Source organism: Acinonyx jubatus, chromosome B2, assembly GCF_027475565.1.
Source record: "Acinonyx jubatus isolate Ajub_Pintada_27869175 chromosome B2, VMU_Ajub_asm_v1.0, whole genome shotgun sequence".
In the NCBI taxonomy this organism is placed as follows: Eukaryota; Metazoa; Chordata; class Mammalia; order Carnivora; family Felidae; genus Acinonyx; species Acinonyx jubatus.
In genome coordinates, this window is record NC_069385.1 from 38,840,116 (window position 1) to 38,855,185 (window position 15,070).

The 15,070-nt window shown below is 39.6% G+C and overlaps 1 protein-coding gene across 8 annotated transcripts in view; it reads right to left on the bottom strand.

The window, feature by feature from the left end:
* Window positions 1-3,457: 3,457 nt before the first annotated feature.
* TPD52L1 (TPD52 like 1) overlaps window positions 3,458-15,070 on the bottom strand; it is a 100,507-nt gene continuing 88,894 nt past the window's right edge. For 2 of the 8 annotated variants that reach the window (XM_015084328.3, XM_053222282.1), the window contains exons 5-8: window positions 13,648-13,662; window positions 11,751-11,789; window positions 8,763-8,823; window positions 3,458-4,105 (exon numbers count right to left, since the gene is read on the bottom strand). In XM_015084328.3, the coding sequence (XP_014939814.1) occupies window positions 3,977-4,105; window positions 8,763-8,823; window positions 11,751-11,789; window positions 13,648-13,662 (244 nt within the window). In that variant the 3' untranslated portion in view covers window positions 3,458-3,976. Of the gene's footprint in view, window positions 4,106-7,257; window positions 7,340-8,762; window positions 8,824-11,750; window positions 11,790-13,647; window positions 13,663-15,070 lie in introns of all 8 variants that reach the window. The other 6 variants (XM_027056970.2, XM_053222283.1, XM_015084330.3 and 3 more) reach the window with 6 other exon arrangements.

A 15,070-nucleotide genomic window follows, 5' to 3' on the forward strand; every position in this document is an offset into this window, starting at 1 on the left:
ACAGAACTCCATCTATCAGTATTTTTTCTCCTGGCATGAAAATATGCACATAAAATAATCACAGATAAAAGTTCAAATATTTATAACCAGAAGATTTTCTGTGGTCATGAAGTTTTACTTCTGATGTTTTTTGCCTGCTGCAATTTTCATAAATCCAGCCTGTATTGGGTCAGACTTAATACTGGTCACCTAATCATTATTTCAGTTTCCCATCTACCTACCAAGCTCACACTTGTCCTAAACCTTACTCGCTGGAGTAACGAGCTTAAAAAGAGAGCTATAAATATCATTTAATAACACAACGAAGATCAATAGGAAGAGATAGCTATTGAATTCATCAGCCAACTCTACAAATATTTGGGCATCATTGCTTAATTTTTTTTTTCTCTTAGAAGATACCTGCTACTTGCCTGGAATTGATCTTCTGAATAACAGAACCTATAATTAAAATGTGGTACCAAAAAATTATTGTTGAGTTGAATTCAACAAAAGAGAATTTGTTACCTCCTTGTAATTAGGAAGAGAGACTACCCCGCTCAAAAGGAGGACAGGGTGGAAAGGCAGGGCTGCAGGGGAAGACAGGGCTCTTCTCAGCCTGGCTCTCCCTACCTAGGCCCTGGGGGCGTGGAGGCGTGGGTGAGGGGGGCCCTTTTTCAAAAATAGTTCCTTTGTTTTTCCCTTGTGGACTGGAATTTCACCAGCTGTTACATAATTCTATTTGAAAACTGTCCGTTCTACCAGAATGTCCAACCTGCTCATCTCAGTCTCGTGGTGATGTGTGCTTGGAGATGAATGGCTGATAAAGTGCCTTGTGGAAGAGCATCCTCCGTACCCAGCATTTCTACCTGAGTAATTTGCCAGTCTTCATACTCAAAGTGAGATTGGGATGATTTCTGGGGGGGAGATTTAGGATTGATTATGTTATTTTTGGATTGCCTTGATACCTACTCTTTATGGTATGAGCTAAAAGACATGTAAAGAATTTTTACCATTCTTAGATATTATTAAAAGTAACCATAAGAGGGGCACCTGGGTGGCACAGTTGGTCAAGCAACTGGCTCTTGATTTCGGCTCAGGTCTTAATCTCACAGTTCGTGTGTTTGAGCCCTGCGTTGGGCTCCGTGCTGACAGTGTGGAGCCTGCTTGCCATCCTCTCTCTCCCTCTCTCTGCCCCTCCCCTGCTTGTACTTTCTCTCTCAAAAAATAAACTTAAAACACACACACACACACACACACACACACACACACACACAAGATTTTGCCACATATGATAGTCTGAAGTTCTCTGAACACCAGGTTTAAAGCAGTCTTATTACATCTCATGTTTAAATCACTTTTTCATCTTCCCACCATCTTCCTTTCCCACACCCATCCACACTCCAACTTGATAATAAGTGCACAAGTTTATGCACCGTTTTGTGGTGAGGTTCTACAAATTTCAAGCTGTCAGATACTTTTGGAACAATGAACAGTGACAGAGCAGCAGTCTAGGCTTCCAGTGTTTTCTTCACATTGACCACCATGAATGGTGTGGCCTATTAAGACGTTCCATAATAAAGCATGCAGCTCTGCTTTCTATAGTTTGAGAACAGCGTTACAAGAAAATGTATAATTTAGAGTAAGATGCAGATTGCTTTGCTGACATTACCTACCAATGTTCATAGTCTTTATGAGATGTGAGTTGTAAGATAAATTTGCACAGTAAATTCATGAATATTTTCCATCAAGCAACAGCATTTTAAAAAGTGGCAAATGGTTAGTTTATAGAACTGCATACTTTTTTGAAGAGCCAGTTTATTTTGTAACCACAACTATTGGAATTCCAGGTTATTGAGAATTTTTTTGTTGTACTATAATTTTGTATACATGGTGTTGACCTGAAGTCATTTTGATTTTTTAGTAAAAGATGACGTCCATCGTGTGTGAATACCTTTTAGCACTTGTGGAAACACTTTACCGCATGTGAACATAATAGGGAAACTCCAGGGCCAGTCAAGTCGGGATGACCTTGCACGTGCAAAGTGAGGCAGAAACAGGCAGCTCTTGAGTGATTAGGAAATGAAACCTCTACGCTAAGACTACCCACCTACCAACAACTGGTTTGATTATTTCAGTTGGAGTGATGACTTATTCACACATCACAAAATGATACTCGTGTCATTGTCTCTTATATCACTCCCAGATCAGAGTGAATAATAATCAAAGAAAACCTTTCAATTAGTAGACATGACATGAATATAGTTTTTATAAAATGGGTGAAATCCAAAGTTTTGAAGAATGGTTTAAAAGAAGCAGCTAAAATATATTTGAAGCTTCAAGACATTAACACTAATTTTCTTGATTGTTTTTCTATCCACTTTTAATACAGTTTTCAGATTTTAAGGCTGAGACCTGTGTGTGCAGAAATTGGTGAATGAAGATACTTGTTTATGCACCATAACTCTTGTTTTTTCTAATACAGTGCAGTGTGCTGAATGTGGTCAAAGGGAGTATGGTCGAGAAGTGAGTTTATAAAAGGTGACGATTTCAAACACACCAGGCAACTGCAGAGTGAGCACAGGAAGACTGATACCCACATGCAGCAGTGGGTGAGCAAGTCACAAGCCAGCTGGACAGGGTTTAGTTTCAACCAACATGCTGGAAGCTTAAAATTAGGGAAAATGCCAATGATCCTACCGGCAGGGCTTGTCCACATTTGTCCACTCTGGTTCAAATTTATAGCCCCATACCTACCTCTGCTAATATTCCAAGCCTCAGAGATTATATGGCTTTGAAGCAGCTTGATTTTCAGTTGGCTGCATGCATTGTCCTGCCCCATTCATTTGAATAGGATTTTTCAGACTGGCTTTATTTCCCTATGTCACATATATCCACTTCTCTCTAATAGTAAATTTAAAAATGAATAAACACTAACAAATATTATATAATATATATTGCATGGATAATATATATATATATATATTAAATTGTGTATTAGTAGGTCAATTCTGTGTTCACTTAAAAATTGCATCTGTAGCATGTGTGTCTACTTAGTAACAAATGTATGTTCCCATTTAGAAGGAAAGAGAAGCATATGATGTGGAAGGTAAAAATTCCTGCAGAAATCCGATTGTATTAATACAATGCTTTTTCTCATTCATGTGCGCAATTTGCAAAATGGAAGGGGTTGAAGAACTATTTCTCCCAGTTTCTAGCTACTCCCTTTTCAGATCTCCTTTACCTGAGTTAAATACTACTCTATGTAAAAAAAACAAACAAAAAACAAAACAAAAAAACCTACTCTATGTAGATTAGAGAGAATTTTAGAATTGGTAGGGTCGCTGGGTAATTACCTACACATCCTCTTATGTACACCAAATTAGCAGAAGTTGATTTAAAATAGCATCTGCAGATTCATAGCTACCACCTTTTAAAGTTTGTACTAGCCTGAAAACTTAAAGAAATTAAGAATTCAAAGTCATCATTAAAATCGATTTTAATTGCTTAAAATAAACATACATAATTGATGCAAGTGAGGGCGATCACAAGCAGTTTGATGAAACTTGCAGTGAGTCCATCCCGTTGCTGCAGACTTCTCAGAAAGAGCTCCATCCCGCCCATGTGACTGAACTGAAAGGGGGTGCTCACCCTCAGCCTTCAAAAACATGCACATCATAAGTCCAAGCAAAAATCAAAGCAGGTCATTAATAGCTATGGAAATACATGTTGAATTACACAAAGACAAAGGTATGGCCAATTGTGTACCTGCTGAAGTGGGGATATTTTAAATTATGACAATCTACGAATACTTAAGTGTGATGGTCAAGTGGTTCATCATTAGCACACATACAAAATGGAAATCATTTTATGAAACTCCGCGGTGGGGCCATTCGAAGAACAGGTCAAGGCCTGGGTTTTTCGCAGTGGGTGTTTGGTCGCCGCATCCGAGGGCGCGCTGGGCGGGGGCGGGGCTCGGCGGCGGCTGCAGGGGGCGGCCCTAGCACTGCAGCTCCTCCTCCTCGGCCCGCCGGGGCCCGCCCCCCGAGCTCTGCGCGCTGGCGTGCGCCGTGGAGCTGAGCACCTCTTCAAAGCTGCCTCCGCCGTGGTTCGCCCCGCCTACTTTCGTCTGAAATGGGCAGAGACGCAAGCGTGCCGTTAGTTCATCGGGTCTGCAATGTTCTGTAAGACGGATTACTCTCAAGCTCAGAAATATATTTTTTTTCTTGCGAAGGGACGTAAAGGGTGTAGAGTAATTTCCTTTAAGAGTGCTAGAATGCCATTTATACTTGGGTTCTGGGATAGGATCCAAAACTCCACAATTTTGTACAATTTTAGCAGTGCCCTCTTTATCCCGTCTACATCTAAGAATCTCAATCCCTTCAGGAGCATATCCAGATCTGTGGATTTACACTGTCTACACATTCACCCTGAGAACAGATGTAATCAAAATGTAACCGGATTTTAGATAAATTCCCTCAATTAAAAAAATGTATGAACATCTTTAAGTGACTTCAGTTGAGGCTTTCTACTGGGATTTAGCAAGGCGATCTGGATTCCTGACAAATGTGTTTTGAAAAGCGGCTGCATTGAACATGCTTTCTGGTCTCTGCTCTGAGAGGTAGACAGGACTCAAATCTTAAGTTCACATCTTTCTAGGCAGTTGCCCTTATAGGAAGAATATCCCTTGAAATGCAAAGTTATGATGCTTTAGGAGGACCCCTTTTCATGTACTTGTTACTGGTAATAAGAATAGAATCAGGAAGAAATCAATTTATAAGAAATATGGTTAAAGTATTTTGAAAAATTCCTCATAAAAAGTCCTTTGAAAGAATATTTAATGCTTAATGCAAGCCTTATTGATGGTCACATTGGTTTCCTTTAACTATCAACAATATGGAAAAACACGTTAAGAAAAGAAAGGTACAGAATAGAAAATGTTGCTTTTCCCAAAATGCTGACTACTTCTCACTGCCACCAAAGTGATCACTCACTCACAGGAACATAAGCCACACTGGGGGATGTATCCGCTTCCTGCCTGGTCTGCCCTTTAAAAAACTTAACCAGGTTTTAAAAGCTGTTTAATCATTGCAGAACAAGCACACACTTTTCTCCAATTGTCACTAAAATCCCTGTCTGCCTCTTTAAATTCAGTTCCTAAGTTGAATTTACCACCACGCTCGGGGTCAGAAAACTCATTCCAGAAAGTGACAGATAATAAATATTTTAAGCTTAGGAATCACATTGTCTCTGTCACAAATACTCAAATCAACCATTGTACAAAGCAGCCAAAAACAACACATAAATGAATGAGCATGGCTGCTTTCCCAGAAAACTGTATGTATGAACACTGAAATGTGAATTTCATGTAATTTTAACACATCACAAAATAGCATTCTTCCTTTGATTGTTTTCAACCATTAAGAAAGATAAAAACCATTCTTAGCTTACAGGCCATTCAAAAATAGGCAACCAGCTGGATTTGGCCCACAGGCCTTCATTTGCAGACCTCTGGCACTGAGCATGGATTCCTCCCCCACTCTGTGTCATCTCAGCACTGGGAAGAAGCAGGCGTTCTTTCAACTTGATACTTTTTCACTATGTTTATTTCTTTCCAGAGAGAAACAAGAGTAATCTACTCTCTTAATAGTTCCCATTCTCCTCATTATTGTATTTGTATTCAGTTTTGCAACAGAAGTCACACACAGTTTTGAAGCAGGTGAATACCAAGTACTGATATTTTCTGTTGGGTTTTGTTGCATTCTCCTCTCCTCTCCTCTCCTCTCCTCTCCTCTCCTCTCCTCTCCTCTCTTCTTGATATTCTCAAATCAAAATAGAAAAATAAAGGAGGGAATCGTTTTGAAATAAAGCAAATTTGGCAAAAAGGGGAATGAAATAAAGGGGTTTTCTAACCATGTGGGTTGAGTGGAATAAAGGGGTGTCCTAACATGTGGGTTGAATGAGTGCACACAGCAATACTTTAGGTGAGGAGTTGCTTCAGCAAAGATGTGAACAATAAACATCTTCTGGACTCTTAATCCAAGCATTTGTCACTTTGTCCCCAAAACTATGATTGCTGTTTGCATACAATTCTATTTGAATTATGGTGTTGGGCCTCCTAATCTCTAATAATAAAATGGCTGGTTGAGAGGACACCAAGAAGTAATAAGTATATGTTGTCTTTTTTTTTTAAGGTTTTAAATCAGGCCATGCAATGTATTCGTCAAAAAGAGGCGTGCTAAAAATATGGTGTGGTTGACATGGTTCGAAGAATGATTGGAAGGCTACGTGATTAGAATGGTTGGAAGGGATGTGCTTATTCACTGGAACATGGCAGAATATAACAAATATGATTTCACAGGAGCTGGGTTTTGGTCTGCTTGCTTGTTTGTTTTAGATGAAATACAAAGTGTACAGGTGAGATCAGCTGATATGTCATCAAGTAATGCCATCAATGATGTAGGCAAAAAGGACTAAATTTTACATAATTATGAGGCATTGGGAAAATGTTCATGGAAAATCAAACTATCTACAGAACTTGGTAAAAAAAAAAGGGAAGAACAATCAATTGGATATAAATGCCACCTGGTGTGTGACAGATTGTGCTGGAAGATGCAAGAATGGACCTCTCTTCACAGCAGAACATTATTTCTAACAGAACACAAACATGAACTTGACTCCTTTCGTGTGGTGTTTCACAAATCAAGCCTAAAGCAGTGTGTGTGAATGGAACTCCAGACTATAAACCTGCAAGGAATGCCCTTACTGATTCATCCTTACTGATTTGTGAGTCAGCTGAAACAGCCTCACGATCCATAACTGAAGAAACTTACAGAAGTTTTGAAGAAAATCTAGAACACAAAAGTAAACTATACAGCAAAGAAACCAGATAAAGAAGGGTTAAACCTGTATTATTTAGTCTGGAGGAAAAAAAGAATGAGCAATTTGCAATTACTGAATATGAGTGGGAAGTTTTACACAAAGCACAATTATTAGCTGCTTATTCTCCATTGCCTGGGTGGGCAGAAAAAGAGGAAGTAGGCATTGACTGTGACATAGGAAGTGGGTGGCATGTGAGTCTTGTTAAACCCGGGGACAATCATGCAGACACAGAATCCACTTTAAGAAAGTCTTGACACAGGCTAGTATCTAGTCGGCTGAGTTAGTTCTGTGCTTGTCTGAAGGTGGAGGCAGACTCTCCACTTTCCATCCCCATGAAGTGAGAAAAGTGAGAAGCTCGGAGTGTGGACCAAACAAATGATATGTGAGCTGCGAGCTTACCAGAGTTTCCTAAAAGCAAATGGAAATAGGTTGTTCTTTACTCTTCTTTTGCTTCTTCATATCTCCTTCTTCTAAAGAAAACCTAAAAAGTACAACTTCTCCTGTGTCAGAACTTATCTAACAAGTAACAGAATCCATCTCCCTTCGATTGTCTGAGGCTGAGAACCAAATGCAGAGAAATTAACTCCTAGGATTTTCTGAACCTTTTGTTCTGAAACTTGGTATCTTAGCAAGAGAAATGTTCAAGGAACCACACTGACCCTCCTTATCAAAAGTTTTCCCTACCCATGGGGGCAATTGTAATGGCTCCTACGGGTCCCTATACACTCAATAAGCAATGATGTTGACAAGCGGGGTAGTGAAATTACACAACTACAAACTGCTGGTAAATGCTGAGTAACAATCTCATTCTTGGGTCATAAACATCTAATCACAGGCTAAATAAAGTAGAAGTAGAAGACTGTGTGGAAGATCCTTCCCTAAGAGGAAAGACTCTTCGAGATCCTATAGGAGGAAGACCTTCCAGCCTCACAGGCTTATCAGGCAGCACATGGTGGCAGAGAATTCAGAGGCAGCTGGATAATCAGCATGTGCATATACCTGCTTTTGATCTGGTTAAAGATCATCTGCATCCTTCATTTTCCCAGCTAGGGAAATACAGAAATGGATGGTCTACAAAATAGTGATAATAATGTCAAGATGTATTTAAGTCATTGTTTAAATAAACAATCTTAGTAGTTTCAATGATTTTTCCTGTTTTGAAAGTTCTCTATCTTTTAAGCCTAGATTGATTTTATTTGTGCTTTCTTCCTCTGTAGACTAACCTACCTATGCTCAAACAATATATTCAAATGAAATTTTTAGCCCCTCCCATGAAACAGACATATTTTCAGTTTAAACCTGGAAATCAAATGCATTATTACAAAGTTATGCATTTTGTGACTCAGCTTTATTTTCCCTCCATGATAATCTTGCTGTGCTGTGCTCAGTGTGTGAATGGAGGAAACAAGTCTAGGTGTCTGACAGGAGGTGGAAGGCAGCATAACGCGTGGAGTCAAGTTCGTTATTGCTAGCCCGTGTGCAAACTGAAGGGGCTCTGAGTTGTTACTGACCTTCCACTTGCATTCTAAATCCAGAATTCACATATCCTTTATCCTATCCATAATCCTCTCTCACATACCTGTTTTTGAGGGGTACCACTAAGTTCTAATTTAGTAATCTTAGTTCTAATCTTAGTTCAAGATGTGAACACAAATCCCAGTTCACTTCCAACAAGTAATCACCCCTGAACGGCTTACATGAACAACTCTGTGAGGGCACAGCAACACCGTTCAGTACTGGTTTTATTGATAGATTCATATGGAAAGAAAAAGATGGACTCTGTGCAAGTTTGCCTTCCTGGCTGCGCCAAATGCTGGCGGCCCTGCCTTCGGAACTAACCATAGCAGTGACTAATGCTGTCCTGATTCACGGACCCAACGACACAAAATTCACTTCATCTGTACCTTAAGGCTTGTGACAGTTGTCTCAACCCTCTCCTCAAATGATTTGAAAGTAGGAGAATTCCTAAAATAACAAAAAAAGAAGAGAGGTCAGCCCCAAAGACTCGCTGTCTTAGCAACTGTGCTGGTTGCAGAAACCGTGGCTTTCTGTTCTTATTGGTAAACATCATCTCTGCACCACAGCCATGTCCTGACATGGACATTTTCTAGATAAAATATTCAGATAATCATCTGTAGAATAAATAGTACAGCATTTTGTTAATGACACAACTGTAATAATTTCAAGGGGCACCGGAAATCATTTCCAATGAGTCAAAGGAGTGATAGCTTAATTTGTCATTTACTAATTAATTGTTTCTAGCACAGTACTCCTTTTTCCAACTTTTTTTTTTTTTTTTTTTTTTTTTGGTAAGCAATGGAAAGTCTATCTGAAGAATGTTGTGTTAGAGTTGCCTCCCCTGGAATTTAAAGTTATTTATTTCAGTAAATGTGAGAGAAGACAGAAATAGCTCCAGGAAAAAAAGGGCTCATAAATTTTTCTTTTCCATGCCTCAAAAGGTAATCACTTCGTCAATTTTCATGAAGTGGTGTTTCTGAACGTCAATGCTTTCACTGTTTTTCCTCATAAAGAGGATATACTTTTTGTTCTCTTACCAAACAGAATCTTTTCAGTTATTGACATTTTATTTGTGACTCATTCATTGTGTTAAATAATCTATATACACCATCTTGTTACTTTAAGCGTTAGATACTTCATTTGGTGCTTTTTGGTTTCCTATATTGGATTTGGCCACATGACATCATGATTCAATGACACCATGACCATTGAAAATGATATCCCTAACTAAAGAAACAGGAACTAAGAAGGAACTAAAAATGTATCTGAATTCTTGTATCCATGTAAGCACTCAGCCACAAGGACTGTCATCATTTTCAAGTCAAATAACTCAACTGAATGATACTAACTTTAATAAGCTGCCCGTTATTCTGTCTTGAGTACAAAAGAACTGAAATAAAAGGAATGGCCTAGAGGAATTTTATAAGGGAAAATGGCTATAATATATGGGCTTCTTTGTATGGTGTGGAGTGAAGCATGGCTCTAATACTATCAAGAGGAAACTAATGTACATAATATGTTTTTGGAGTGCATTTGGCTTTGTTAGAGATTATCTCCGGAAACTGTGACACTCCAGATGGTCAGAAATGCATCTGCATTCATACTGTATGAATTAAGAACAGTGAGTTTCCAGGGACTTATGATCTCACATCTTATCTATAATGCAAGTATAAGTCAAATTCTTGGGTAATCCTCCATAATATTGCTGTTTCATTATGAAATATTAACAAATTTATATCTGAATGACTCAAGAGTATACATTCACTGGCACTTTACTTCCACTGTGGGTTTTATTTGGGCAAGCCTGCTTACATGCCTGCCTATCACTGATCAGTTAACAGGCCTGCGGTGGTCAGACAATTCAGCCTAATGCCTCATGGGTACATGTTAGATGAGTAAAAATTTTTTTTAAGTTAATTTCAGGCAAGATCATGAGAACTACATCTGCATAAGCCAATAAGACTACATCTGCATGAGGACTACATAAGCCACTAGATGGGTTCATAGAGCAAAACCATGTTAATTTTTGGCAAGCCCTTCTTTGGACACCTACACTTAGAACTGGACATGTAAAGGAGCTCAGGGCTGCAGGATGTGCTACTCAATTTGAGTGTTTTTATGCCACAGGGAGCAAGTCATTCAAAGATAGACTAGGCAATCTTGAATCTATGCTTTCTATTTACCACCAAATTAGGGAAATCAAATGCTGCGGCTGAATTTCTCAAGTAACTATACAACCCCAGTGTGGAAGAAACATCATCAGGATAATAAAACAGACATTCCTGTAATTAAATTACACTAGGATGTGTGCTAGAGAACAGGGAGAAGCTATTTCCTCAGATTTAATCAGGTCATATACAGCTACAAATGACCCCCAAAAGAATTTGGCTTCGGTGGTCTCAAACTATGCAGATTTGGTATGAATATACACTATAAAGCAGGGAGCATGGGGATAGTTCAGACTGTAGTGGGGGAGGGTCCTGGAGGCCTGATCTCCCACAACCCACCCCCCCCACCGTGCCAGCCTAGCCCACGGCAGCCCTCCCACAGCAAGCACCGTGGGGGAAGCAGTAATCTGGTTTTAGCCTCTTCCTTTAAATATGAAGAAACTGCTATCACTGAGGTGACTTTCCCAGGGCTGCCAAGTTCATTTATGGCAGAAGTGGGCTACAATCTGCATCTTCTGACCCCCAGTCTGACATTCATTCTTCCATGCCCTATTACTATTAGTGTGCTTTTATCTAATTAAGCCATGCAAACTCAAAGTGGGGAATGTCTTTCTCGGAGGTTTCCATCCAGTTAGTAATTTTAATGACTTATTATTTTATTATTCAACAGACACCTCACCTTAGTATTTACCTTAAAAAATCCTGTTAATATCCTCTCTACAACCATAGCCCTCTGGTCTCCTATTCCTTTCATTTAAACTGTCTCCCAGGCTTGCATTTAATTCTGCTGAAATAAAGAATGTCCTTCCGCCTTTGCAGGTGTGTTCGTCCAGGCCAGTGCTAAGAATGTGCTTTACACAGGTTACTTGGTTTGTGTCACACAACAGCATGTGCAGTGGGTCTTATTTCTCCCAATGAACAGATAAGAGAATGGAAGTTGAGAAGGTTAAGTGACTTGTCTCAGGTTACACAAATGAGAAGAGGCTGGATTTAAGCCAGTGTGGTCAAAAGCAGAAGCCCATTATACCCTCCTTCTGTAGAACCCTCAGCCTTTTCTCCTGAAGGCCATCAGAAAAGAGAATACAGGAGGTCATGGGATTTCCTTTCATATTGAGAGGGGGGAAAAACTCCACAAAGTAAATATCAATAAAGTCACACTTCATACATTTTGCATTGATATTATATAAAGTAATTGACACACATTACCTCATAGCAGGCATACTTATGGAATGGCGAATGGAGTAGCTTCAGGGCAAAAGCAGATTAAAAGAAAAAAAAAAGAGAGAAAAGATAGCACAACATAAGTACATGAGAAACTCCCTCTTCACAGTTCTTAAAATAGCAATTTCAACTGTCTGAAGTATTCCTTGCCCACCCCACCAAGATGACATTTGTTTTCGTTGGGTAGGAAGGACCACGGTCAGCTTTCAAGGGCATAAAGAAGAGTACACTGTTCAAGTTGCATGTTATTTTACTTCCTGTGGGTTCTCTGTGGGCTGGGAACTTTGAGGATGAGGAGAATGTCTGGTTTCCTCAGGTGCGCCCAGGAGCCCGTGGACACCCTCTCTAGGTCCAGCTCCCTCTCCCCTCCCTTCTGTTCAGGAAGAGAGGAAGGGCTGTACTGAGGAAGTAGAGCCCAGCAGGTAAAAGCTAATCGTTCCATTGTAGAGAAACTCTCCAGAGGAATACTTGCAGTTAACATAAGACATTCAAGGAAACACATGGCAGGCAAACACCATCAGCACAGTTCAACATGGGAGCAAGGACTTCGGTATCCATTCCAGGACATCTGGTACAAATACCAATATTTCTGAGAATTCTAAGGGTTTCGGCCTTCTCTATTAATCCTATGATAGCTGAGTCATCTTTTCTGATCGCCTGTAATTCCTTTGTGAGTTCCACTCAGAAATCAGGCTGGGCAGAGAGAGGGAGCACTACAGGCTCACACTACCTGGGATGGCGCTCCCCGTTCACACTTTCCAACACTATCCCTGCTTCTCTCCTCCCAAGAAGATAAGAGTAAGCAATCAAAAATCAAACTCCTCACCCTTCCCCAACAATATCCACTGAAGTCATTAGTATGGGCAGCACTTTACTCGAACTCAGAAAGAAAAGGACAAAGAAATTCAGGGGGTACTTATGATCTTACTTACACGCTCCACTTAGAAACCATAGGCAAAACATTTCCTCAGAAGTTATGTTTAAAAAAGAATTACTAAAAGAAATTCATCAGCATTATTAATCTAATTCACCTCTTTAAATACAGGCAGTTTACTTAGGAAAAAAAATCCCCCCCTCAAAAGTATATCCTACCTCAAAAGTGTGTAATAAGATTTCACCTAACAGAAGGCTTAACTGGACAACTGCACATTTCCTATCATAAGTGGTCTTCTGGTAACCTTTCCCCTCTTCAGAAGGAACAGAAAGTTGAAGGTAAACCATCCACATAAGAAACAGTTATAAGAATTTCAGAAAAACAATCTAGAGAAAATAATTTTGTTTCTCAATTTTACTTTTTAAAGTCTCATAAAACCACACAACTCTTGGTGACTGGGTGGCTCGGTGGGTTAGTTGTCTGACTCTTGATCTCTCAACTCAGGCCATAATCTCATGGTTCGTGAGATCGAGCCCTGAGTCGGGCTCCTTGCTGACAGCATGGAGGCTGTTTGGGATTCTCTCTCCCTCTCTCTCTGACCCTCCCCTGCTTTCCCTCTATTTCCCTCTAAATAAATAAATAAACATTTAAAACACACACACACACACACACACCTCAATTTGTGCTTTTTTTTTTTTTTTTTTAATTCTTTCAATTCTAAGGACCCCTGCCAACGCAGGAACGATTGGGAATGTAGGAAGGGATTCCTAAGAGATTGCTCAGCAAGCGAAACTGGTGTAAATGACTCAGAAATGATACAAATATGTGCTTAAATAAATTCAAACCCATTAGATGCCCTGTACTCTGTAATTTCTTGGTCATGAACACTCTCAGGAAAAGAGATCTAGTGTTTTGGCTGAAGCACACCCACGGTGTGAGGGAAGCAGTGGGCTCTGGGAAAGAAGGGAACAACCAAGGAGCTAGCAGGGACCCAGAGGCGGTGCTTACCCGATGGAGTGAGACCTGCAGCCCAGGCAGCACAGGAGAGAGCAGGAGCAGAGTTAGCATATCAGGATGCAAAGACAGGACCACAGTGCCCTTTGTCCCCTCTCTCAGCCCCAAAGCAAAGACTATGCGACTCCATATATTACTCTTTTGGAGTATACTTTTTAATGTGTCTTCACAATTACTTTACCAACCTGTTATAAGTTGTGCTTCTGTTGTTCTCACAGCTATCTACAGAGATGGTTGGACTCTATTAAGGTATATACCTCCTCCAGAGATTTCACCTCCACTAGTTCACACACCATTTGAATAAACAACTGCGAAGTTCCAAGAAGATGCCAGTGTTATTATCAAAATGATTCCAAGAGCTTGCATTTCTTCAGAGTACTTTCATAAATGTGTCCTCATTTTCACTTTGCAGAAAGCATTTTAGTTAGGTAGCCATCTATTAACAGTGTTATTTTACAGGTGGAGAAGGGGGGGCAGTTCCATTGATGGGGCTATGGGGACTTCAGGCAATGTCAATCACGATAAAAGGAGAATCTTAGCTTGAAAAATATGACTTGTTTTTTAGAAAACATATCAATTTAAGGGGAGCTTAGGTTGGTTAAGGCCCAACTCTTGATTTTGGCTCAGGTCATGATCTCACGCTTCCTCAGATGGAGCCCCACATTGGATGCTGTGCTTTTAGCACTTAAGATTCTCTCCCCCACCACCCCCTCCCCTGCCACCTCTACCCCACTCACACTCTCTCCCTCTCCCTCTCAAAATAAATAAATAAACTAAAAAAAAAAAATTGAGAGGTACTCTTTTTCTTTCCAGGATCTGAATATTGCTGGCAATCTTTTTGAACAAGTTCAGAAACTTTTTCCCAGAACACACAAGAAAATTTTACGGTGTAACTAACAAGAATATAGGATAATATGATATTTAAAAAATTTTTAATGTTTTATTTATTTCTGAGAGAGAGAGAGTGAGTGTGAGTGGGGAAGGAGCAGAGAGAGGGACACACAGAATCCAAAGCAGGCTCCAGGCTCTGAGCTGTCATTACAGAGCCCAACACGGGGCTTGAACTCCCAGACCTTGAGATCATGATCTGAGCCAAAGTCAGACACTTAATTGATTGAGCCACCCAGGAGCCCCAGAAAATACGATGTTTTAAATTAAAAAGGTATTCAAAGTAAAATGTGATAAATTTTTAAAATTTATCTATTATTTTATAAATAAGCAAATTAATTTAAATGAAAAATAAAATCTTACTAATTTCTCATTTAAGAATCTTTATTACACTAAATTTAAGTACTTTTCAAGTATGACTTTCACATATATTATTTGTTCTAGCATAATTTAAGACTAAAAATTTTTCATAAAACTTGTTTCATAAAACTTGTTGATTTTCAGGGACTTATCTGCAATTATATTTAAT